Source organism: Pseudonaja textilis, chromosome 2 (genome assembly GCF_049901715.1).
Source record: "Pseudonaja textilis isolate UNSWEBS1 chromosome 2, rPseTex1.2, whole genome shotgun sequence".
Lineage (NCBI taxonomy): Eukaryota > Metazoa > Chordata > Lepidosauria > Squamata > Elapidae > Pseudonaja > Pseudonaja textilis.
The window spans coordinates 245,758,903-245,783,563 of record NC_141991.1 but is presented as its reverse complement, the minus strand read 5'-3'; the positions used below and the strand labels follow the sequence as shown (position 1 = coordinate 245,783,563).

The following is a 24,661-nucleotide window of genomic DNA, read 5'->3' as shown; positions in this document are numbered from 1 at the left end:
GAACTACTCAAAATTTCCGCTACCGGTTCTCCAGAACTGGTCAAAACCTGCTGAATACCACCTCTGCTACAGACCCCTCGCATCCTGGACATAAACAGTTTCAACTTCTATTCTCAAAATGACACTGTAGGGCAGAACAATTAGACACAAGGAGAGTTTTTCCCCCATGCCATCACTCTGCTCAACAACTAATTCCCATACTGTCAAACTATCTAGAAAGGCAGTATTACCATCATTATTTCCTATTCCCTATCACCTTATCTTCTTATGACTATAACTTAATGCTTGCATTTTACGATTAGTATCCTAGTCTGATTTATGTTGATTGCTTATTTAGTATCCATGACTATCACTAAGTGTTGTATTGCATGATACAATGATCATTATGATGAATGTATTTTTACAATGACTATGACAACGATCTATCACTATTGTTGTGTGTACACTGAGAGCTTATGCACGGGATACAAATTCATTGTGTGTCTAATCATACTTGGCCAATAAAGAATTCTATTCTAACACGAAGGTGCTTTTTCCAAGAGGCAACTGGACTTTCTGGTTTTTCTTTGAAGAGGTTTTGCTTCTCATCCATGAAGCTTCTTCAGCTCTGACTGAATGGTGTCATATACATCAAGCTGGAGCTTCTGCAATTCTAGTATGATTTATGTTGATTGCTTATTTAGTGTCCTTTGACTATCATTAAGTACTGTATGATTTATGATGAATGTCATTTTATGAGGACTATGATCATGATTCATCACTTATAGCTTTTATGTACACTGTCTGAGAGGTTATGCCAGGGGTCCCCAAACTTGGCAACTTTAAGACTTGTGGACTTCAACTCCCAGAATTCTCCAGCCAGCATAGCTGGAAGTTGAAGTCCACAAATCTTGGATCCCCAAGTTTGGGGATCTCTGGGTTATGCACTGAAGACAATTTTCCCTGTGTTTCCAATCACACTTGGCCAATAAAGAATTTTATTCTATTGTATTCCAACCCCTTTCCTGGCATGGTCTGAAGAGGCTCGGAATTTTACAAAGGCTGGGTAAGGAGACCTCGGTTCATCTGATTTTGTATTGGAGGCCTTTGTTATGTAGAATACTCTGGCCCAGGCCAGTGAATACCTTAAGTTGGCAGTATAGCTGTTGAGCCTGAGTGCGTTTCTACTTCCACTTGTGTTGCACCTCTTAACACGTGGATCTGGGCGCACCGGGGCTTGTCTGCCAAGGTCTGTTTTTGAGTCGCGTTGTGACCTGGGAACAAAGAGGGAGGAGGGGGTTAAAATGGAGCCGTCGCCAGTGTTCTGTGAGATTTCCCACGCGTTCTCGGGGGGGGGGGGGGGGCGAGGATGAGGATGAGGAAATTATGCAAGATTCACTGCTTATTCCTCTGATCCAGGGGTCTTCAAACTTGACAGCTTTAAGACTTGTGGACTTCAACTCCCAGAATTCCTCCTCCAGTCATGTTAGCTCAGGAATTCTGGGAGTTGAAGTCCACAAGTCTTAAACTTGCCAAGTTTGAAGTCTCTTTCTCTGATCGAACCAGATCTTCCCTGCTTTGGCGTCGCCTCAGGGCGGTGGGGGGGGGCGTTGCTCTCGCGGACTAAAGGAGCCCAGAGCTTTTTTTTGTTTTTTTGCATCCCTTCCTTTGTTAAAAGGAAAAAGGAGCAATCTTCCCCTCCCCACATATACTCCCACACCCCCACCAAAAAGCGTGCTGGATAGTTATATATTGCCTTTGGGTCTGATGCGTTGGGTTATAATTAAGGGGACAGGATCCTGCCAGGGCAAAGGAAAACAATAATAATAATAACGATCGTTTTTTTCTCTTTTTACCACGAAAGGTCTTCAAAACTTGGCAAGGTTAAGACTTGTGGACTTCAACTCCCAGAATTCCTGAGCTAACATGACAGGAGGAGGAATTCTGGGAGTTGAAGTCCACGACTCTTAAAGTTTCCACGGTTGGAGACCGTGCACAACATGCAACTAAACGCAGCCTTCCTTCCTTCCTTCCTTCCTCCCATCTCGCACACGCTTCAACCCCGGAACCTGACTTGCTGCCCTCCACCCACTTTTGGTTTTGTTTTATAAAGCGCCGGGCTTGATCGATGGAGCCGGTTTTCCCGACCTGTCCCGAGTTTCCTGTCCGGCGGATTATTTTTTCCCCTCTTGCTGCGTTTCTCCATACGGTTTAGACTTGGAGTCTCACGGGCGGCGGGGCGATCGAGCCACGGAGACCTCGTCCGCGTGTGGGGAGCGCCGGGTGGGTAGAAAAGAGGCCGAAGCGAGGGGATTATGTATGTATGTGTTTTATGTATTTATTTAATTTATTTTGTTTGTCAAGCATTACGAGAAAACAAGTATAAGTATGAACATAACATATAAACGTATAAGTGTAAACAGGTATAAGTATATACATAATAAATGCATGTATTTTATTTTTCAAGCATGTATGACAAAACAAGTGTAAGTGTGAACATAACATAAACGTACAAGTGCAAACAGGTATAAGTATATACATAACAAATGTATGTATTTTATTTGTCAAGCATGTATGAGAAAACAAGTGTGTGAACATAACATAAACGTATAAGTGCAAACAGGTATAAGTATATACATAACAAATGTATGTATTTTATTTGTCAAGCATGTATGAGAAAACAAGTGTAAATATGAGGATAACATATAAACAAGTATAAACAGGTATAAGCATATACATAATAAATGTATGTATGTATGTATTGTTTCATTTATTTTATTTGTCAAGCATGTATGAGAAAAGTATAAGTATAAATAACATACAGTATAAGCATATAAGTATAAACAGGTATCAGTATATACATAATAAATGTATGTATGTATGTTTTAATTCACTAGAAGAAGAGTGTGAGAACAGGAAAAATAATACTAACAAACCATGAAAACCTACGCTTCTTTGATAGGAAGCAAAGCTGGGCTTGCATAGAGAGTGGAGTTAGGTTGCAATGAGTTATAATGGTTAGCATTTAAGTCTCTTTTATTTATATTTATTCATTTGTTTGTTTGCTTGTCAAACATGTACAAGATAACAAGTATAAGAATGAACATAAACAGGAACAAAGGAAATAAATACGGATAAATGGGGACAGTATTTTTGCTTTAGGAGAAAAAAGAAAATAGGCATAAAAGCTGGAATACAGGTAGTCTTTTACTTCTGACCACAATTGGGTCAGTTGCCAATCCTCTGAATGTTGATCGTGCGGAAATGGGGATGCTGCAATGGTCATAAGGGTGAAAAATGGTCATAAATCATTTTTTTTCCAGTATTGATATAACTTTGAACGGTCACTAAACATAGTTATAAGGTGAGGAATATTTGTATCATGGTTGATGTGGAATGTTTATTAAGGGATGGCTTACAACTGAAATGGCAAAGTACTTTTTTTTTAAGAGTACCATTTTGCTGAATGTAATGTGTGGGTGATTGGGTATATGCATTTTATTCTTAGCTGAAAATATTATTGGAATGACTTACATGAGATCAAGTAAAAAAAAAATCACTTGTTGCTTGTATGCATCAGAGACAAATTCCTTGTATGTCCAATCATACTTGGCCAATAAAGAATATTTCTATTTCTCTAAATGACTGGTTTTCCCAATCTTGTGTTTTTCAGTTGTTCTGGATTTAATTTTCATAATTCACAACCATCAGCCACCGTGGTTGAATATTAAAGGAGATGGGCCTCCAGGAATCTGGTGGAGGCTGCAGAGAGAAAACACAGGATTTTGTTTTTAAAGTGATGAAGAGGATAGAAGAATAAAGTGGAAAACCATCAATTCTTAAATTCATATATAAAATTAAACTTTCGGCCTGGGATATTGCCATTTGGAAATAAGTCCCATTTTCTATCCTTTTGACATCTAGTAGTGTTATTTTAAAAAAAATCAAGCCAGAGACCCCATCCAGATCTGATTGTCCAGGTATCTTTCTTTTCTTTTAGTTGTCCTTGTGCCTTTGAGAAAAATGTCCCTGGATATAACATTTCTGGGGACAGGGGCTGCGTATCCATCTCCAACCAGAGGGGCCTCAGCTACAGTAATCCGTTTTGAAGGAGAATGCTGGCTGTTTGATTGTGGTGAGGGAACCCAAACACAGTTTATGAAAAGTAATCTGAAAGCAGGTGAGTTGTAGAGGTTGTAAATAACTTTCCAGAGCCTAGGAGAAGTTGCAATTCTGATCATTTGTAGAATTAGATACTGATTGGTGGGGTTTTTTTTTTGAGGGCAGGGGTGTAGGTAAATTCTGGGAAACACTATGATGGAAAGGTAGTCCTTGACTTATAATCAGGGCTTCAGGATTCCTTTTGTCCCCTGAAGTCCTTGCTTTGTTGATTCATAAGACCATGGGTCTTCAAACTTGGCAAGTTTAAGACTTGTGGACTTCAGCTCCCAGAATTCCTGAGTTAACATGACCAGAGGAGGAATTCTGGGAGTTGAAGTCCACAAGTCTCAAAGCTGTTGAGTTTGAAGATCCCTGCATAAGACTGACAGCTACATTTTCCCTGTTGATTTACACCTCAGGATTTGGGGAAGGGTTTCCCATGTGCTCAGGCCTTTTTGTCTGGTTTAGGTGACACTTTTCCTTTATCTATCCTTATCTATCTCTATATCCTGAAGGGATCTTTTAGACAAGTTGCATCCTGTTTATGTGACTGTGCCATCTTTACATATGGCAGTGTAGGAAGAAAAATCTTTCTGGTTCAGTTTCAAGCGGGAGAAAGACACTGGAAATAAAATGGAGGATGGAAGCTGGAAAGAAAGTCAATTTATTGATGAAGCAGAACCACCAGGTTTTGTGATACTGGAGCAGCTGACCGAATGGTTGAATGAGTGGATGGATCTTCATAGGTTTCTGTGACTTTGAAATTTTAATTGTTCTGGGGGTTGTGCAATGAAGGGGCTTTTGCGTCTTTTGCTAAATGGTGGTGGGTTAATCCTATAGTGGCTAGTGGCTTTTGTCCTGTATTGGATCTTGGATGAGGAGGTGCTTGTTCTAATCCTATCATTCTGCTTTTGTTAGCTGTCAAACTTTGCAGCAAAGAGTTTCAAAATATCCTGTCTTGAATGGGCTTCTGCTGGCAGTATTTGCTTTGTTTATGAATGGAGCCATCTAGATAGTTGGCTTCCTCTTTCAATAAGCTCTTTAGCTCCTTAAGTGCTGGCATCTGCTGTGGGCTATTAAGAAAGGTGGGGGCTGCTTTCTGCCTCTAAAAACATGTTCCTCCATTTCTCCTTTACCAAAATATAATATTCTGCCTTTTAAATATTTCCCAAAATATTTCATTCCTCTGGGGGAGGAAGGGCGGGCTTCCCACAGCAGCTTAGGCATAATCTCACAAGGTAACCTACCCAGGGCGATGCCATGTGGGGAGAGGGGATAGTTCTATAAGTGTGTGTGCCACTTGCACAAATGCAGTTTTGCGTGCGTGCTTCCTTGCCACTTGCATGGCCTGACTTCCAATGGGCCGCAGCCCGGTACCGAACCACAGACCAGGGGTTGGGGACCCCTATGCTAAGGTACGATGCTAAAAAATAAAGCGGACAACAGAGTGAACATGAGCTCAGATCAGCTTTAGAACAGTAATGGTGAAACTTTTTGTTGTGATGTGCCGAAAGCGCGTGCGTGCTGGCACCCACAATGCAACGGGCCCTGCCCCCACTGCACATATGCACGCAACACCCTGCCCCGCCGCCTTACCTGCACTGCGCATGCGCACCCCTCCCAGATGATTTTTGGCCCATTTGAGGCCGTTTTCGCCCCCCTGGAGGCTCAAGGGAAGCCTCTGCAGCCTTTGGAGGCCAAAAAACAGCCTGTTTCGGCACTTCCGTTATTTCCAGAAGGCCCGTTTGGGAGGCGTGCACATGCGCAGTGCAGGTAAGTTTGGCTGGGGCTTGCGTGCCTGCACAAATGGCTCTTGAGTGCCACCTGTGACACACGTGCCATAGGTTTGCCATCACGGGCTTTAGAACTTCCTTCTCAGTCCTTATTCTGTTGCTTTTATCTTCCATTTGTTTTTAATTTTCACCCTGTGTAGCCCTTGATGCTATCAATCTTCTGTTGTCAGGAAAGATTACCAAGATTTTTATAACTCATCTGCACGGGGACCACTTCTTTGGCCTTCCTGGACTGTTATGTACAATCAGCCTGCAGTGTAGTCCTGACACCAACAAGCTGCCGGTGGATATTTATGGCCCCCTTGGGCTCAAGGATTTTCTCCAGAGAACCATGGCGCTTTCCCGTTCCCAGCTGGTTTTCCCTTATGTGGTCCACGAACTGGTTCCCACACCCAACCAGTGCCCTGAAGAAGAATGGAATGATATGTTTTCCGGGAAGCGAGATGAGGTCGCCTGTCCAGAACCACAAGGAGACATGATCTATCTGAATCCTGCAGACGACTCATACTTCTTGGTGGATGGTGGGCCGGTCATGATGAAGGCTTTCAGATTATTTCATCGCATACCTTCCTTTGGGTTTCTGGTGGAAGAGAAGCCACGGACTGGCAAACTCAACACTCAGAAATTGAAGGAATTAGGTAGGAGTACATCCAGCTCTGCTGATTACTAGTACTATACAAGCAGTCCTTAACTTACAACCATTCGTTTAGTGACCGTTCAGAGTTACAGAGGCACTGACAAAAGTAACGTATGACCATATTAAATTTGAATTTACTGACGAAGAAATAAAGGGAGACTAGTATAGCTATTTTGTGTGTTTGTGTGTGTGTATGTATATGTATGTATGTATGTGTATATATATATATATATGTGTGTGTGTGTGTGTGTGTGTGTGTGTGTGTAGGTCTAGGTATGTTCGGGTCTTTTCCCATGTAAGATTGAGATTATCTTGGCGACGTTTCGGCGAGGTCCCATTCGCCATCCTCAGGCTGGTGCTTTTGGCTTCGTGCCAGTGCAATTATATATATATATATGTGTGTATGTACATATAAAAGCGAAATATCACTCACGCATCATCACAAAATCTCCATAATTGTAAATCCTACAAACTTGAATTTCGGCACGTATGTTCCTCTTGGCTTTTAGGTGCTCACTAAGAAAGGATTTTTCAAAATGACCATCAGAACATTAAGTATTTCCTATATTATTATTATTAACACACTCTGATGCTAAGGAGTTTTACTCCTCTCCACCTGAAAAGAAATCTGTTCCAAATGCAAAACACAATCAGAGGAGAGGAGTTTCAGTTTCATTTTTAGTTTCACAGCACCAAGCAGCTTTAGTACAGAACAGTTGAGCTAAGCCACACCCAGGCTCCTTGCTGTCTCCTTGCTCACACAGCAAATACTGTTTCAGTTTCCAAACAGTCCTCAACTTTCACATGCTGACGGGATGCTAGCCAGATGAATACCGATGGATGCTGGTAGGCAGAAATTGCACCCCCCCACTTATTTTCCTCCCCAAAAACTAAGCCCAACCACATAGTTTAACAGTGAAGCACGGGTAACAAGCTAGTATCTATATATGTCTATATATATCTATAAACATCTATCAATCTATCTTATCTAATCTATCATATCTATCTAATCTAATCTATTTTATCATATCTAATCTATTTTATCTATTTATCTTATCTAATCTTTCTATACTGTATATATATCAAATTGCTATACTAGTTATATACACACACACATACACGCACACACACACATACATAGTATAGCTGAATATAAATTCAACACAAAAAGAGTTTGTCGCAAAAGTGACTGCCTGCAAACAGTCCTGGATTGGTCTGGAAGGCAAAAGCGGAAGCAGTATGTGCCATCCCATAATTGGGTAGACCAGGTTGCCCTGCTAGACCAGTCTCTCCAGAAACACACTTAACGTATGACCGTTTTTCACACTTATGACCATTGGAGCATCCCACAGTCCCTTGGCAACTGGTTCATAGTTATGAATATAGTGGCAGTGTACCAGCTCCATGTGATCCCTTCTGACAAGCAAAGTCGGAGGGGAAGACAGATTCGCTTTACAACTGGGTTACTAGCTTAACAACAGTATTGATTCACTTAGCAACTGTGGCAAGAAAGGTTGTAAAAGGAGATAAAACTCACTTAACAACTGTCTCGCTTAGCAACAGGAAGTTTGGGTTCAATTGTGGTCATACATTAAGGATTACCTGTAAAAACTGATATTTCCCAAAAAGTAATGTTGTCGGTATTTTGTAACAGCAACTGGCTTTTAGGTTATTTTCCGCCAGACTGGAGTCTGGTTGCATGGATTAGAATTCAGCTCTGGAATAATGGAAGGGAAAGGGAGAAAAAAAGTCTATATTTGTGATCAGGCAAAGCACGTATTCGGTGTGATACAGACACCTTCAATTTCTTGTGGTTACATCTCTTACCTTCTTATAACTATGCCCAGAAAAATTACTATGTAAGTTATTTGCAGCACGGACAACAAAAGATTTTACGTGCTGACAATAAAAACTAACCAATGGATATGCATGTAGTATATTATCAGTACTACACATACCTGTAATTAAAACCATCCCACATAATGGGTCACTACAGGGAGTCCTCGTTTAGTGACCACAATTGGGGATGGCAGCTTGGTTGTTAAGTGAAACAGTTGCTAAGTGAAACCATGACAGTGCTTTTAGTCTGATTTCAGTTTTCCTTTGCTTTCCAGACCTGCAAAAGTTGTAAATGTGAGAATTGGTCACGGTTACTTTTTCATCACTGTTGCGACTGCAAATAGCTGCTAAGTGAGGCAGTCACTAAATGGGGACTACCCGTATTATTCTATTCTGGGAAAAGTGAAGGGAGAACTATTCAGTTGCGTCTATATCACCAGCTGAACTAGACTGAACTTCTGCAGCATTTCTGTTGATATCATCACATGTGTGACTATGACACATAACTTGGTGACTAATAGCTTTCCGAGCAGATGAAATGTACAATTTGTACTTGAACTTGTTATTTTCTCCTCCCCCCCACCCCCCGCAAAAAAATACTACAATGTCCAAAAAGAAGGAAGAGAAAAAGATGGTGGGTGAGGTAGCAAGTGGAAGCAGGAACGTTGGTGCAAAACTGAGACAGGCGGCATATAAATAAATCTCTTTATTATAAAAGCGAAATACCATCATCACAAAATCTCCAGAACTGTTAAAGTCTACAAACTTGAAATTTAGCATGTATAGTTCCTCTTGGCTTCTAGGTGCTCACTAAGAAAGGATTTTTCGAAATGCCCATCAGAGCATTAGTATTTTGTACATATATTATTATTAACATGCTATGATGCTAAGGAGTTCTACTCCACCTCCCCACCTGAAAAGAAATCTGTTCCAAATGCAAAACACAAGAGCAGAAAGGAGTTTTCGTTTTAGTTTCACAGCAGCAACCAGGTTTAGTACAGGACAGTTGAGCTAAGCCACGCCCAGGCTCCTTGCTGTCTCCTTGCTCACACAGCAAATACTGTTTCTGTTTTCAAACAGCCCTCAACTCTCTCACACTGACAGGACACTAGCCAGATGAATACTGATGAATGCTGGTAAGCAGAGGCAGAATTCCGCCCCCCCCCCCATTTTCCTCCCCCAAAACAAAGCTGACCACACAGTTTCATAGTAAAGCACAGGTATCGAGCTAGTGTAATAATAAATAGAATAAAAATGAGAGGAAAAAAATGATTTAGATTTTGTGTGGACCATTTCAAACACAAGCATTTATAAGGTCTAGAAACTTGATTGTTTCAAAAGGGGGTGGTTGGTGCAATTTAGGGGTATAGAATTATTGTGCCAGAGGCCTGTCTTTCTTTTAAAATGAAAAAATATATTGCACAAAAGTTAATTTCATTCCTGTTCTTGAATTTCTAGGAATTCCGCCTGGCCCTTTATATGGGAAATTGAAAGAAGGTGTTCCGATTACTCTGGAAAATGGGAGAACTATTTCTCCTACAGATGTCTTAGCGAGTCCTTTTCCTGGAAGAAGAATTTGTGTTTTAGGAGATTGCTCTGGTGTGGTTGGGGATGGGGTGATGTCACTTTGCTCTGAAGCCGATATCTTGATTCATGAAGCTACCCTGGATGACAGCCAGATGGACAAAGCCAAAGAACGTGGGCACAGCACGCCGAAAATGGCCGCCGAGTTTGCTAAGCTGTGCAAAGCAAGGAAATTGGTCCTCTCTCATTTTAGTCAAAGGTATAAGCCCGCGAATCAGGTAGGAGAAGGAGACGCAGACATCACAGAGCTGAAGAAGCAAGCCGAGATGGTTTTGAACGGACAAGAAGTGGTGCTGGCTGAGGATTTTATGACCATTACTATCCCTGTTAAAAAACCAAAATAGGGCTTGCCGGACTACAAAATGAAAGTTAATTTGGTGGGCGTGCAAAATCTTTCCAGCTCTGACACTGTCTTTCAGGGGATCATCTTGGAAAGGACTGAAGGAATTTGGGTTTGAATTAAGATGGGCCTCTTTGTATGAACCTCTGTTCTTTATTGCACCCAATATTTCTGATTATTGTTACCTTTATTGTCAGAGTACAACATGTGCACAATGAGATTGGCTGAGCCTCCCTTCGTGCCCCAAAACACAACTCACAATGAGGACAGAAGTCCCTAACCCAGGCTCAACCTTATTACACTATGTGACCCTGTTGCACAACACACTGGCCCCGCAAGTCTATCGTTCTATGTTGACATGAAGTTATTTTCCATTCAGGCGTCTGACAGCCCACCGATAGAAACTGTTCTTCAGCCTGTTGGTGGGTCTGGCTACGCTTCTCTATCTCCTACCCGATGGTAGGAGAGTGAAGAAGTGTTGACGGGATGTGATTCGTCCCTGAGGATTTTCCTCACTCTTCTAAGGCAGCGAGCCCCAGCGAGGTCATCTAGGTCAGAGGTCGCCAACCTTTTCGACTTCAGGGACCACCAAACTCTTAATTTTAAATCCCAGGGACCACTAACTGGTTCTGTGGGCATGGCCTAATTTGTGGGTGTGGCTTGGTGATCATGTGACTGGCTGGGCATGGCTTGTGTGTAAATATTATAAATATATAAATATTGAATTTTTTATTTTTAAAAAAGCAACTTTTACCCAAAATCAGGCAAAGCAGGCAGGCAGATTGAGTTGCTCACAGAATCAGATTCATTCAGAAATCTACCTATCTGCCATTGGCTAGCTCAGTCTGTCACAAAATTTGTTTGCAAGCAAACTCACAAAATTAACTCACAACACACCATGTATGTAAATATTGAATTTTTTATTTTTTAAAAAAGAGCAACTTTTACCCAAAATCAGGCAAAGCAGGCAGGCAGATTGAGTTGCTCACAGAATCATTCAGAGATCTATCTATCTGCCATTGAGCTCAGTCTCTCAAATTTGCTTGCTGGGAGTCTGCACTGAATAATAGAACCTTCAGTCCTAAGGAAGTTTCGGCTATGTTTAAAAGCAGAGCCGAAGATCTAAAGACTAGCTAGAAAGCAAGAAATCCAACCATTTCCGGCTTCCTAGCTAATCTAAATCTCCCAGCACAGCAGAACAGATGATGGTCAGAAAAAGGAAAAATAGCAATTTAGCAGGCAAGTTTGACGGGTAAGGAGTGACTGGGCGGGGGGGGGGTTCTCACGGGACATGCGGGCAGCACAGCCTGGATGAATTGCTTTGTGGGGGTGCTTGGGGTGAGATTTCTCTGCGGCCCACCAAAATTTTCTCACGGCCCACCATTGGGCTGCGACCCACCGGTTGGCGACCACTGATCTAGTGGTATCAGGGAACAGCCCACGATGTTTTGTGCTGTGCTCACCACCCTCTGTAATGTCTTTCTATCCGCGGTTGTCAAGCCAGCATACCGCACCGTCATGCAATGTGTGAGGACGCTTTCTATTGTGGACCGGTAAAAGGAGGTCATCATCCGTTGCTCCACTTTATTCTTTCACAAGACCCATTTTGCAAGCATTTGTAATGTTGACACAGATTAAATGGGATTTGCTTCAGTGGTGGGTTTGAAAGTGGTTTACCACCGGTCCTGTGGGTGTGACTTGGTGGGCGGGCATGCATCAAAAGCACATTTAGCGCATGCGCAGAGCAGTAGGAGTATTCGACTGGTTTGACCTGGTTCTGACGAGCTGGTAGGAGTGATGAGCAGCAGAGACCAAACCGGTTCTATCCACCACTCTGCTATTGGGCCTATCCACCCACCCGGCTTCCATACTCAACTTTATCCGCTGAATTTGAAGCACAGCTGCTTTGCGCGGCACAGAAGAGTGCCCCACGGCAGCTGCTGAAGCAACTGGGATCGTGCAGGCTTGCAGGAGGCCAGTTAGAATGCCTTTGTGCCTGTGCAAACGCCTCAGCGCCTGCGCAAACTGCGCGTTTGGCGCACACATGCACGCAAAGTTTGTGCACGCGGGCAAAGCACGCCCACCAAGCCCCACCCACCAAACCGGTGGCAACCATATTTGAATCCCACCACTGGCACAGAGGCTTTCCTACTCACCACCTGCAATCCGGCACTCTCCCTGCCGCTTCAACAGCTGACGCGCAGCAATTGGCTGTGCCGCGGAAAGCAGCTGTGCTTCAAAAGCAGGGAATGAAGGTCAGGATGGGAGGATGCGGGGCAGGGGGCCCAACAGCAGCTCCTCAGAGAGAACCGATTTGGTCTCGGCTGATCTTTGACGCTACCGGTACACCAAAACCAGGCCGAACCAGTAGAATAGCACCATGGCTTTGTGCGCTAGGCGTCTCTCTGCAAGAGGGATGCCTCCCTTGTAAGGCAAGCTAAGGGTTTTAGCTCTTTGGAGTTGAGGGCCTTCGTGAATGAAAGCTGCAGTTTTTTTAAACGTTTAGGAATACAGGTAGTCCTCGCCTTACGACCGCAATTGAGCCCAACATTTCTGTTGCTAAGTGAAATATTAGTTAAGTGAGTTTTGCCCCACTTTACAATCTTTTCTCCCACCGTTGTTAAGCCAAGCACTGCGGTTGATAAGTGAGTAACCTGGTTGTTAAGCGAATGTGGCTTCCCCATTGACTTTTGCTTGTCAGTAGGTCACAAAAGGGGATCATATGACCCTCGGGACACAGCGGCGGTCGTAAATAAGAATTAACAGCCAACCATCGGAACGTTCGGGTTTAACAATTTTATTGAGTTATAAAATACTGTAAGGTTCAAAATATAAAAGTAAATAGGGAAACTGGGGAGGAAGAGGGGCAAGAGAAATGAGGAAGGATTTTTTTTTTCTGGTTTAACATTTTTATTGAGTTACAAGCAACCATCTGAATTTTAATCACATGATTATGGGAATGCTGCAGAGGTCATAACTCTGAAAAATGGTCATAATTCTCATTTTTCAGTGCTGTCATAATTTCGAACGGTCATTAAATGAACTGTTGTAAGTCGAGGATTGCCTATACATGGGAATAATTGAAGTTGGGGTAGAGAACATGCTTTGAGGAAACATACAGTTATTTGGTTGGGAGAGTTTGTCATCTTAACGCAGAGAGCATATAAGAGTGTGCTAAACTTGGCAATGGTAAAACTTGTGGACTGCAGAAGAAATGGGCCGGCAAGGCAGGTGTTGGGGTGTGTGAGGCCTGGCGACAACTGTCCAAAGGTAAGTAGTAGGGCAGCTTCTACCCTCATCCCCATCCTAGCTTAATTTTTACCTGTCCACTCTGGAGTAGGCTGGATCTTAATTAGGGCTTATTTGGGAGGGGGGTAGGGCTTATATTGGGCACACGTATAAAAATCAAGCTAGGACTTACTTTCAGGGTAGGTTGTATTTTTTGGGAAGCAGGGTAGGAGTTGGAGCCCACAAGTCTTAAAGTGGCCAAATTTGGAGTCCCTTTGATTTTTCAAAAAATAATAATAATAATCTCTGTGACTAAATTTGAACAATCAGCATTTTCTGGAAGTGTGATATATGCAGAACATTTTTGCTGAAAATACAAAATACACACAAGAAAATAAATAAAATAGATGACAAACTTCTTAAATCACAAAAAAAAGCTCTAGACTCCAGACATAGAATACAGATGGGGCCAACTCCAAGGAGTCTGGATTTGCTTGGAGATTACATAACTTGGGTTAGTTGATGCAATTCAGATGTGGCAACTTAACTAATTTCAGAAATAAACGCTACCGAGAACCAATTGTGGTTTTGAAACGCTTTGGTAAGCAGTTTTGGTGTGCTTTTTATGTGTGTGTGTGTGTGTGTGTGTGTGGTAAGAAGAGTAGTATTAGTCATTAAGGGTAGATGTTTTCACTCCCTGGGGCATTGCAGTTCATTTACTGGCACAGCAAAAGAACTTTGAGGAATCGAGACACATTGTGACGTGGTTTATCCTCTTTTAGAAAAACCTGTTCTTGCCTTTTTTATTTTTCCATCCAAGGGCATCCAGGAGTTAAAACCGCCTCTACACTGTTGTGGTCCCACCTTCACTCAAATACCCTTGATCTGGTTTTATACTCTGCAGACACGAAAGGTACAAAGGTTGAGTCTTTCCCATATAAATAGAGCACGATTTGGATGGATTCTAAGCCCAGGTATTCCTGGACTTAAAACCACTCATTTAGTGACCATTCAAAGTTAACAATGGCACTGTGACAAGTGGCATGACCATTTTTCATACTTATAAACCATTTCGGCATCCCCACAGTTGCATGATCAAAATTCAGAGTCTTGGCAACTGGCTCATTTATGATGGTTGCATATCTTGGGAGTCATGAAATGATCTTTTGTGACCTGACAGACAAAATCAATGGGGAAGCCACTTAACAACTGTGTTATTTACTAAACAACTACAGTGATTCATTTAATAAGGGCATAAAATGGAGCAAAACTCACTTAGCAACTGTTTTGCTTAGTGATGGAAATTTTGCATTCAATTGTCATGGCTACCTGTATGTCCCATCTCGCCTTTTTAAGTAGAACAAACTGAGTTTATCAAAGTTTTCCTCTTGTTCCATGCTGGGAGCCAAATAAAATTTATTGTAATAATCATGGGAGCTCTGTCTTTTCTCCTTAACAATATGAGCTAAACACTCATCCATTTTGATACAGATGTTGGAGGACCAGTTTTTGGATTTTCCTCTGAGCATTCTGAACTCTGAAATCCAAAAAATTGTCACAGGCATTTTTCATCTGCCTTTTAATTGGTCTGGAAATCCGTTGAAACGGGGCAGGAGAAAAAGCCAGAGGGATTTTGCCTCCCTTGAATTTTTAGTCTTTTTACAGGAGGCATCCAGGCAAGGATGAGGAAAAAATTGAGAAAAATAAGAAAAAAAAGCGCCACATGCATTTAATAAATAATAAATGCATATTAAATTGCTTTTGTCCTTTTCATGGTTTGCTTTTAATTTTCTTATTCTTACGTGAGAGCAAACAAAAACAAACAGCAAAGCTACAATGCAGAAGGTGAGAAATCCGAGTGCACTTAGTGACCATTCAAAGTTACAATGGACTTATGACCATTTTTCACACTTATGACCATTGCAGCATCCCCATGGTCACGTGATTTACATTCAGATGCTTGGCAACTGATTCACATTTATGACGGTTGCAGTGTCCTAGGGTCATGTGACCTTCTTTTGCAACCTTCTGACAAGCAAATTCAATGGGGAAGCCAGTTTCACTTAACAACTGTTTTACTAATTGAACCACTGCAGTGATTCACTTAACAAATATGGCAGGAAAAGTCATGGGGCAAAATTCACTTAACGAATTTCTCACCTAGTAACATAAATTTTGGGCTCAGTTGTGCTTGTAAGTTGAGGACTACTTGGCACTGTAAGTGAGCAGGTAATGTTTGCTTATTCCTGGCTATCTTACAGTTTCAAAAAGCTTGAAAGACGGGAAGATGCTTTTTGCTTTAAGTCCCCAAAGGTTTTTGAACAGAGCTGTGGTTTTTTTTTAATCTTTAACATTTTAAAAATATCTGGACTTCAACTCCCAGAATCCCCCCAAACTCAATTTGTGCTTAGGGATAGGATAAATTTTCTGACAGAACAATCAACCCATGGAACAGAAGTTGCCTTCAGAAGTTGCGGGAGCTTCATCACTGGAGCCTTTTAAGAAGAGACTGGACTGCCATCTGTCAGAAATGGTGTAGGGCCTCCTGTTTGGGAGAAAGGTTGGACTAGATGACCTAACAAGGTCCCTTCCAACTCTGTTAAGCTGTTATACAGCACCGCAAGAAAGCAAGCCAAGTTTGCCCTTCCCGTTCTCTTTGAGGGCGGTCGGCAACTACGAACCTAAGAAAACACACTCGTCCCATCTCTCTCCCGCCCGCCGCCCTCCCTAAGAAAGCTTTTCCCAAAGTTCACAGCCGCGCCCGCCCGCGTCGTTCTCCAGGGAAATCTTCCAGCGGGTCATGGGACGAGTGTGATCATGCGCACCTCGACTGGGGAGATAGGGTTGCGGAGCCCATTGGGGAACAGAGAACGAACACGGGAGCCAGAGAGAGAGAGAGAGAGAGAGAGAGAAGGCGGGGGAGGAAAGAAGGGGAGGGGAAAAAAAAAAAAAACCCGGATGTGGCGCATGCGCGGTGGGGCTTGACTGGACGCGTCTGCGGCAGCAGCAACAACAACACGACGACAAACGACGCAGGCGGCGGTTGCCGTCGTCGTCGCTCGGAACGTCCCTCGCACCTGGAGGCCGTTTGCGCGCGCGCGCCGTGAGGGAGGCGCCGCGCCGCCCTCCCCTCCCCTCTCCCTCTCTCTCTGGAGAAGGCGGAGCGAGGAGAAGAGCGGCGGCAACGGAGGCGGAAGAAGAGGGGGAGGGGGGGCGGTGAGGCCCCCTCGCAGGCCGGCCGCGGCGACGGCGCAACCCCCCCGGCGGGGTCCCGACTGAGGCCCAGGTAACGCCCCTTCCGCCTCTCTTTCTTTCCGGAGGGCTGCCTTTCCCCCCCCCTCCCCCTTCCCTTTGGGTCCCTCTCTCTCCTTCTCCGGGCGGTGTAGCCCAGCCTCCTCCTCACAGGGCGGCGGGGACTGCAACGCCCATCATTCCCAGCCTGCTGAGAGGAACGGCGCATAAGCTGTGGGGAGGCTGCGGCAGCCGCGTTGGGTCTGTGGGAAGCGTGAAGAACAAAGAGCCTGGCTCGCCTCCTCCTCCTCCTCCGGGGGAGACTCCAACGGGGGCATGTTTGCTGGGAAGTAAGTTGCCCGGAGCGCAGGCCAAGCCCCCGCAGCCCTTCTTCCCTCCCTCGGCCTGGGAAGCGCCTTCTTCGCCTGTCCCACAAGTGCGAGAAGACCAGGGTGTCTCGCATTTACGGCCTGCCGGCCTGGATCCCGCTTCTAAAATGGAGCTGTAGCCCTTTTTTTTTTTCGGGGCTGCAGCTGCGCTTCGTTTGCTGCTTGCAGCAAAAGTCGTGGGCGGGGGGGGGGGGTGTATCACCAGGGAAAAAAGGAAAATAAATAAAAAAACAAAATAAAAATAAACGTATTGCCACCAAGGGAACTATTGATGGAGCCGGGACGGCTTTTGTCAAATCCGGAGAAGTTTTTTGGGTGGGGGGTGTCGTTACTCCTGTTCGTGGTGGTAGATTTTTTTTCTACTGTTTACTTTGTTTCTGTCAACGACACTTTTCCTGATCGACTCAGAAAAAGGCTCTTTTTTTGGGTGGGCGGGGGATGAATCCCCTGGTGAGTGAATTGGTCCCTCCGGCCGAGTCGGTTCCCAACCTCCTTCTGCCTTTTGGGTTTTTTTTTTTTTTAATTATTCCTCGCAGGACTTTTTGGGGGAGGTGGAAGGGGAAATTCGCGTGAGTGAGATCTGTCTCAGCAAAAGTCATACGGAATCGAGTGCAAACTTCGTGTCTGTTTTTCCAAGAAGAAGGAAAATATCAGAATACAGTAATTCGGAGGCGGCTAGGCTTTATAATAGGTGCTGGATTGAAAGTTGTCGCTAAATATATGCTAGTGGTAAATATATGCTAATATATGATAGTGGTGAATAGTTGCGTAATATTTCCAATACAGAAGGGGTAAAAAGTATCTGTTTTCATGTACCCCTGGGAGGGGGGAAAAAAACCCCTGCTTTGGAGGATAGTATTTCCTGAATATATATATATATATATTCTGTGAAAATGTAAGATTTTTATCTTTGTTACTAGAATCGATTACTTTGTTGGCGTTGTTACAGAGTAAGGAATTTGATCGTAGTAGATTTGTTTCTGTGGCTCGGTTCTTTCTATACCACTTGTTTTCAATATAACCACTGTTGAAAAATATTGAAATGAAAACTGATATTGGATATGAATACCAAATTAGCAGATAAATATTAGCTGTTAGCCAGTTCAGAAATCTTCCCAGTATTTGGGGATGTCTGGTCTTCCTTGAGGGTAAATACGTAAATGATCCCCTTGACATTAAAATTCTTGAAACTTTAAAATAGCAGATTAGAAACTGAAATAGATGATTCTGACTCTCCAGAAGATGTCTCAAGCATAAAACTTCCTTGTGCCTATGGCAAGAAAAACCTAATCTGGACCTAAGGGAAAAGAATCAATCTTGAAATCAGTTCTTTGACCTAAAATCATTTTAATTTTTTGCACACCCTCATTCTGTCTAATGCTGGCCTGCTGATGATAGAATATATGTGGCTCCCCCCTTCCTGTATTGCTCTAGTCTAGAAGGTTAGAGAACACTGCAGTGCTGGAAAGGTGGGAAAACAAAAGGGAAATATCCATTGTTATTAGAGGACATTGCTTTTCTAGATGAAGCTCAACAACAATTAGAAAAGTTTAGATTCCTCTCTGTTTCAGAAGAGCAGTGGCAAAATTTGTTTCTGAGTGGTAGAGCTTGATGAGAATTTCCAACAATCTACATGGGCAAATTTAGGTAAGTTCTCAATTAATTTAGTAAGGATTTACAATAATATTCTGCCTGTTAATAACCCTCCCCCCCCAGAAAAAACCTGTTTAAACCTCTTGCAATCAATCCTTCACCCATGTTATTTCAGTACTGTTAAACTCTGATAACTGCGTCATATTTAGATGTGATTCTTTTAATGTCACATGTCTTCAGTTGAGCGACATCTGTGAGACTCAGTTTCTTTTGTAAACAGTTGTGCGTTATAAATACATTCCTACTGTTCTTCAGATTAGCCATCCAGTTTCCATTCTATTTAAAATAACTTTTCCCACAAGACAAGAATAATGAGATCTCATTGCAAGAGTTATTTCCTGACAACATTTATAATTTGTCATTTGCTTATCACATTAAGGTATATGTTATATATTATAATTCTGTAGCATTATGATTAGTCAGCATATAAGGATGTACGTGGTTATGGTAAACTTAGCCCAGTTTTCTGAGTTTGCACAACATACTTAACTGGCTGAGATTGCACAATAAATTTAGTTAACCTGTGCTGCTTTATGGTTGATGTATCTTGTGAATAGCCTTACTCAGAAGCAAGTCCCATTGAATTTAATGGGGCTGATCCTCAGGTCCTAGTTTATGCTTTGTTCTGTAATAATTGAAATACTTGTATTCTTCTGAAACCATTTTTAAACATTAGTCTTTCTGTTTACATGCAGTGTTTTTATCCCTTTTAATGCTAACACCTTGCATTTTCACACAAAGATAATTATAAATGATTATTTGTTTTGTTTTTCCTTTTGACTGTCTTACTTGAATTTCTTTGACAATATTTTGATTAAAGATTTGATTAAAAATCCAAATAATGGGCAAAGAGAAATGCATCACTTAGGTTTGTTATTTTCTTGCAGCTGGATTTGGCTTCCATCTAATGATCAGTTTTGTAGTCTGAAATGTTACTTTTTAATCCCTTAATTCATGTCTATATCTGCATTCTCTTTATGAGAGTCTTGCTCCTTGATAGAGAGGAAGTTGCCATTGGAAATAACAATATATAATAATACATCTAAGATGATTTAGTGAGAACACGTGTCCCCTTTGGATGTTAATGGACTCCCAATTCCTGTGAGGCCCCAGCAACATGGCCAGGAGTCAAGGTTGGAATTGTTATTGTGGAATACTTGATAGGCCATAGATTCCTTAGTCCCTCTTTTAACTATTCCCTCTTTACACTATTTTACTGCCTACAGAGATAAAGACTTTTGATATAGTAACTTTTAATTAGTTTCTTCCTTGTTGTGGCACATGTTTTTCAGGCCTTTGGCTTGTTAACTAGGCTTTTCCTTATTGTAATGATGTTCTTATTACAGTTCTTGTAAATTGGTGTTTTACGAAATGTAAAATAGGATAGCATTTCTATACTAATTAAAGTTCTTTTTTTTTTAAACTGTAGAGCAGGGGTAGGCAATTAATTTTCTCAAGGGGCTACATGAAAAACTGGAACTTTTTGAAGGGTTAAGCAATAAGATTGTGAAAGTAGAATAGGGACACTCACATGCATAAATTGAAAAAAATAGTAGCCACCCTCAAAACAAAAGCAATGAAGTTTTATTGTGTGCATGGTGTACTGTTAATTACATTTGATATCTAATTTCCAATTTACCTCATGGCTGGACAGTGACAGCCAAAGAGCTGGATCTGGCCTGGGGGGCTGTAAAATGCCCATGTCTGGTAAAGAAGAACATATTTATACTGTAATAAAGAGAAAGGACATAATCAGACAGATTGAGATGCTGAGCCACTGAGCATTTCCTGCTGTTGTATGGAAGTTTTGAAGAGTAATTTTACTAGCATGTAGGACTAATGGCATGCAAAGGCTTTATGGTTCTACAAAGGAAAAAAAAAGATACGTTTCTTGAAATGACTAGTACGAACTCTATTTTCTGAAGTCTGCAGGAGTTAATTTTCTATTATTTCCAATGAAAAAAAGAACTCTACAAGACGAAAATGGATTTGTGAAAAGATGTTAAATGGGTTTTTGTACAGATTTTTTAAGAAGGATAGGATCTAACAAATTGGTATGAGCAACCGTTACCTAAGAAATGTTGCCTTTAGAGAAATGTTCACCTTCTCTGCGCAAAAGTGCTTTTCTCTGACTTTTTTTGCTAGTATGCATATGATTATAATCTTACATGATTCTCTTGGGTAATAAACTTAAATTCAGTAGTATCTGCTTGAAAATCTGCACACTTAAAATTGAATGAATTGATCCATTGCTCTTTTGTCAACATACTAAATGATACATAGACACCAGTGGTCGGATTCAATTTTTTAACTACTGGTGGTTCTGTGGGCGTGGCTTGGTGGGGGTGGCAGGGGAAGAATACTGTAAAATCTCCATTCCCACCCCACTCTGGGGGGAAGGTTACTGCAAAATCCCATTCTCTTTCCACTTTACTAACCTGCTTTCCAGCTCTGTTCTCCTGTGCAAGGCAACGAAAGGAGATCCAGCCAATCAGCTGGAACTCGGGAGGCAGAGAATAGATGGGGGCGGGGCAAGTCAGAGGTGGTATTTTCCGGTTCTCCGAACTACTCAGAATTTCTGCTACCAGTTCTCCAGAACTGGTCAGAACCTACTGAATACTACTTCTGATTGACACACATGATTTTGGTTTTATAAAGTGTTGTCTTGTGATATTTAGAGACAATTCTTAGACAACCTGACAAGTAGCTATGTTCAAACCTAGGTTGATTTGACTTTGATTTATTATTTTAATATATATGACACACTGATGACAATACACTAATGCATTATTTAAATGCATTTCTATTTTATTTGCATTTCTAATGATTTTTCCTTTGAGAAATATTTTATGTTTGCTTTCTTTTGCTTGCTACTATTTTTGAATGGTGATTCATAACTGCTTTTATTCTACTGTTCATTACCTCAGGACATTTATAAGAAAGGAGCGTATAAATCCTAATTTGTTATGAAATTTTAATAAATACAGGTATTGATAGACTAATTCAAAAGGAATGTTTGTAATGTAATGAAAATCATTTTCAGTGATGAGATAATATTAGTTCTGTCTAGTTACTTTACGGATCCATTTATTAGGATGATCCTTAACTAAGCATAATAAATACATGTTTTTCTAACTCCCAAGGGGTTCTTTTTTTTTTTTTTGAATTAATGAATTAATTTGAACTAAAACCCTTTCTTCTATTTCTAGGATAGCCAACAGAAGTTGCTAATGTTGTTATCAAAGGCTAGGGTATTATTTTCAAAGCCTCTAACTGAGAAATATTTGGATAGCTTCCCTTTGTCCAGTGGTACAGTTTTCCTAAGCATATTATCACCCTGCATACTTCCATATTGATTCTCCATCAGATTTCAAATGTCAATGATGGTGATTACTGAATACATGCCATATGTTCTTAGTAGCTATGGTATAGTGCTATTGGCAAGAAAAATGCATTGATGTTAGCACTTGGTTCCATTAAATCATTTTTAAAGGTTCTGTTTTGTCATTTAATATTTATTTAATCTTCAGTCTAATTTTTTAGCATATGTTGTTAATTTTTACAGAGTTGAAAATCTCGGGTTTGGCTTTCCTTGTTGGAATAATCAGATCTTAACTGCTGTACTGAAACCTAGAAGGGTGTGTGTGTAAATATGAGATTTTGGTGGGGAGGGAATTCCAAAATGTGGGAGTGGTATTTGAAAATAGCTGCTTTGAAGGGCCAAGAAATGGCATTCTCCTAGAAACAGAATCTGGAGGAATACAGAAGATGGTGGCCTTCAGATAGCTGGTCTAGAATCTGAAAAAAAAATTAAAGGTTTTGCCTGTCCAGTCATGACTGACTGGAGGGGGGGTGCTCATCTTTGATTCTTAGCTGAAGGAATGTGTTATCTAGATGCTTCTGTGTCATATGCCAAGCGTGAAAATATGGTCCCCACCGAAGTGGTACCTATTTATCTACTTGCATTTGCATGCTTTTGAATTGCTAGGTTGGCAGGAGCTGGGCAAGTAATGAGAACTCACTCCCTCGTGCTTGGGTTTTGAACTTGGGCTGTTGGCTTTCCAGCTGGTGACCTCAACATTTTAAATGCTGAGCCTGCTCTGATCTAGATCATATAAGCCTTAAAGGCAACAACTGGCACTCTGGATTGCATCTGGCAATTTAGATTGGTGTAAAAGGGCCGTTTGCAACATCCAGTTATTCTTTATTAGTAGAATATTACTGTGAGATGCAAGGCTCATGAATCAGGTGCTGTCTGTATTAAGAAGTGTTTTTAGCTTTTGTTTGTGTTTCCTCATATCAAATACATCATTTTCCTATATTAAATTTTTTCTTCAGGTACAGTCATGTACAGTTATTTACTTATTTTTCAGAATTTATATGCTGCTCTAATCCTGATGACCTGGGGTTGGGTAGCAGTAATGAATGTAGATCTTCTCCAGACATGCTGATTAATGATGGGAAACTGAAGCAATCATGCAACTGTCTTCCCTGATACATGAACACTTAAAGAAGTATAAAAACATGCTTCTAGACAAAAAAAAAACAGCATTCTTTTTTTGCCCTGACCTGATCATGGTAACTGGCAAAGATTCTTCTCTGTGAAGAAAAAGTGCTAGGTATTGGATTCTCTTCTCCACAATTTAACGGATTGTCCAGTGTCTAAAGAAAAGAATGAGCTAGAATATTAAAGAAGGATATAGCTTTGCAGTTGAGTCCTTCCCTCTTTAGAAGTTCCTCTGGCAAGAAAGTAGAAATGGAAGAACCTAAGGAAAGAGGGAGTTTTTAATTCACACATTAACAATTCCCTATGACTCTTTAACATGCCCCTCTCTGTATTGCTTTTTATGGAGACAAAGATTGGCAAATGAGTGTTACTGAGACATTAGGCAAGCTATGCAAAGGCTGTAATGATATTTAAAGCATGTAGAGTATGCTTCCCAATGCTGTCTCTTAATTGTTCAAGTATCCCTTTGGGACTGAAATATTCTGAGGAATGAAATATACATCAGCATAGCATTCTTAATTGGAAAAGCTGTCATTCCTTGAATTCTGTTGCTTCTGTTAAAAAGATGGCTGAGTTGATAGCATAGATTGGGATTTTAATTGTGGCTCTGATTTGACCAAGTGTATTAAATGCTTTCTCAGAAATGATTTTGGAGCTTACCAGTTATCTTGAAAGTTAAACATTAATTTAACTCTTACCTAGAAGGAGTGCCGAGTATCTTTTCCCATCAGTATCTTTTGCAGAATATGTCAGCTTCAGAAATTGAAAGCAAAGGATTTATTAAACATGAAATGCTATTGAAAGGTTTTTTTGAGAAGATAACTACATGAGATTATTTTGGGCCTAGTGAAGGTTAAGCACTAAGACTGAATTCATTACAGTCTTTAGATTCTTTGGAGGTTGTGTGACTTCTTCCAGCCATTTCCACATTATGTTTCCATTGAGCATAGACTTTTTCTGGAAGAAAGTCTGTTGTGCTTAATAGCACTTGACTGAAATGCCGTCTTTTAAGCTTCCTCTCCTAGAGTGTTAGACATGTGCAGATTTTCTCTCAGCAGGTGCCATTGTTCAATTTGTGACTGTCACCTGGAGCTGTGGAAAGATCCGAAGCGCATATTAGCGGTTTAAAATTGCAAAGAAGGAAAATGGAAATAATGAAGGAAATACATGAGTGTGGTGTGAAGAAAAGCAATGGCAACAACTTGCTTCCCTTTTGTAATACTTGGATCTAGGATATCCAAGAAAATTGAACAAAGCAGATTCAAGTTACATGAAAAGAAAGAATTAATATAACATTTGCTATCACAAGGTAGCTTTGAG

The 24,661-nt window shown here is 41.4% G+C and overlaps 2 protein-coding genes across 10 annotated transcripts in view; both read left to right on the top strand.

Annotated features, from left to right (window-relative positions):
* The first annotated feature begins 1,971 nt into the window (after positions 1-1,971).
* ELAC1 (elaC ribonuclease Z 1) lies at positions 1,972-11,986 on the top strand. Of its 6 annotated transcripts, none has more exons than XM_087927499.1 (4): positions 1,972-2,262; positions 3,980-4,159; positions 6,074-6,571; positions 9,868-11,986. In XM_087927499.1, exons 2-4 carry the CDS (start codon positions 4,003-4,005, stop codon positions 10,335-10,337), a joined length of 1,125 nt encoding a protein of 374 aa, XP_087783625.1. In that variant the 5' UTR covers positions 1,972-2,262; positions 3,980-4,002; the 3' UTR covers positions 10,338-11,986. The 6 variants fall into 6 exon arrangements, with proteins under 6 accessions (XP_087783625.1, XP_087783624.1, XP_087783623.1 ...); XM_087927498.1 differs by having other exon boundaries at positions 1,972-2,296; XM_087927497.1 differs by having other exon boundaries at positions 1,973-2,262; positions 3,653-4,159.
* A 4,520-nt stretch (positions 11,987-16,506) lies between these two features.
* The window catches only part of SMAD4 (SMAD family member 4), a 30,224-nt gene continuing 22,069 nt past the window's right edge, over positions 16,507-24,661 (top strand). The window contains exons 1-2 of one of the 4 annotated variants that reach the window (XM_026715012.2): positions 16,549-16,847; positions 18,753-18,828. The gene's annotated coding sequence lies outside the window, so the exon portion shown is untranslated. Of the gene's footprint in view, positions 16,848-16,875; positions 17,143-18,752; positions 18,829-24,661 lie in introns of those variants that run through there. The other 3 variants (XM_087927494.1, XM_026715006.2, XM_026715019.2) reach the window with 3 other exon arrangements.

Bases quoted from the DNA above. Each gene is read 5' to 3' on its own strand.
- ELAC1 (XM_087927499.1), top strand. From the start codon at position 4,003: ATGTCCCTGGATATAACATTTCTGGGGACAGGGGCTGCGTATCCATCT. The intron at 4,160-6,073 runs GTGAGTTGTAGA...CACCCTGTGTAG, and splicing joins GAAAAGTAATCTGAAAGCAG to CCCTTGATGCTATCAATCTT. The intron at 6,572-9,867 runs GTAGGAGTACAT...TTGAATTTCTAG, and splicing joins TCAGAAATTGAAGGAATTAG to GAATTCCGCCTGGCCCTTTA.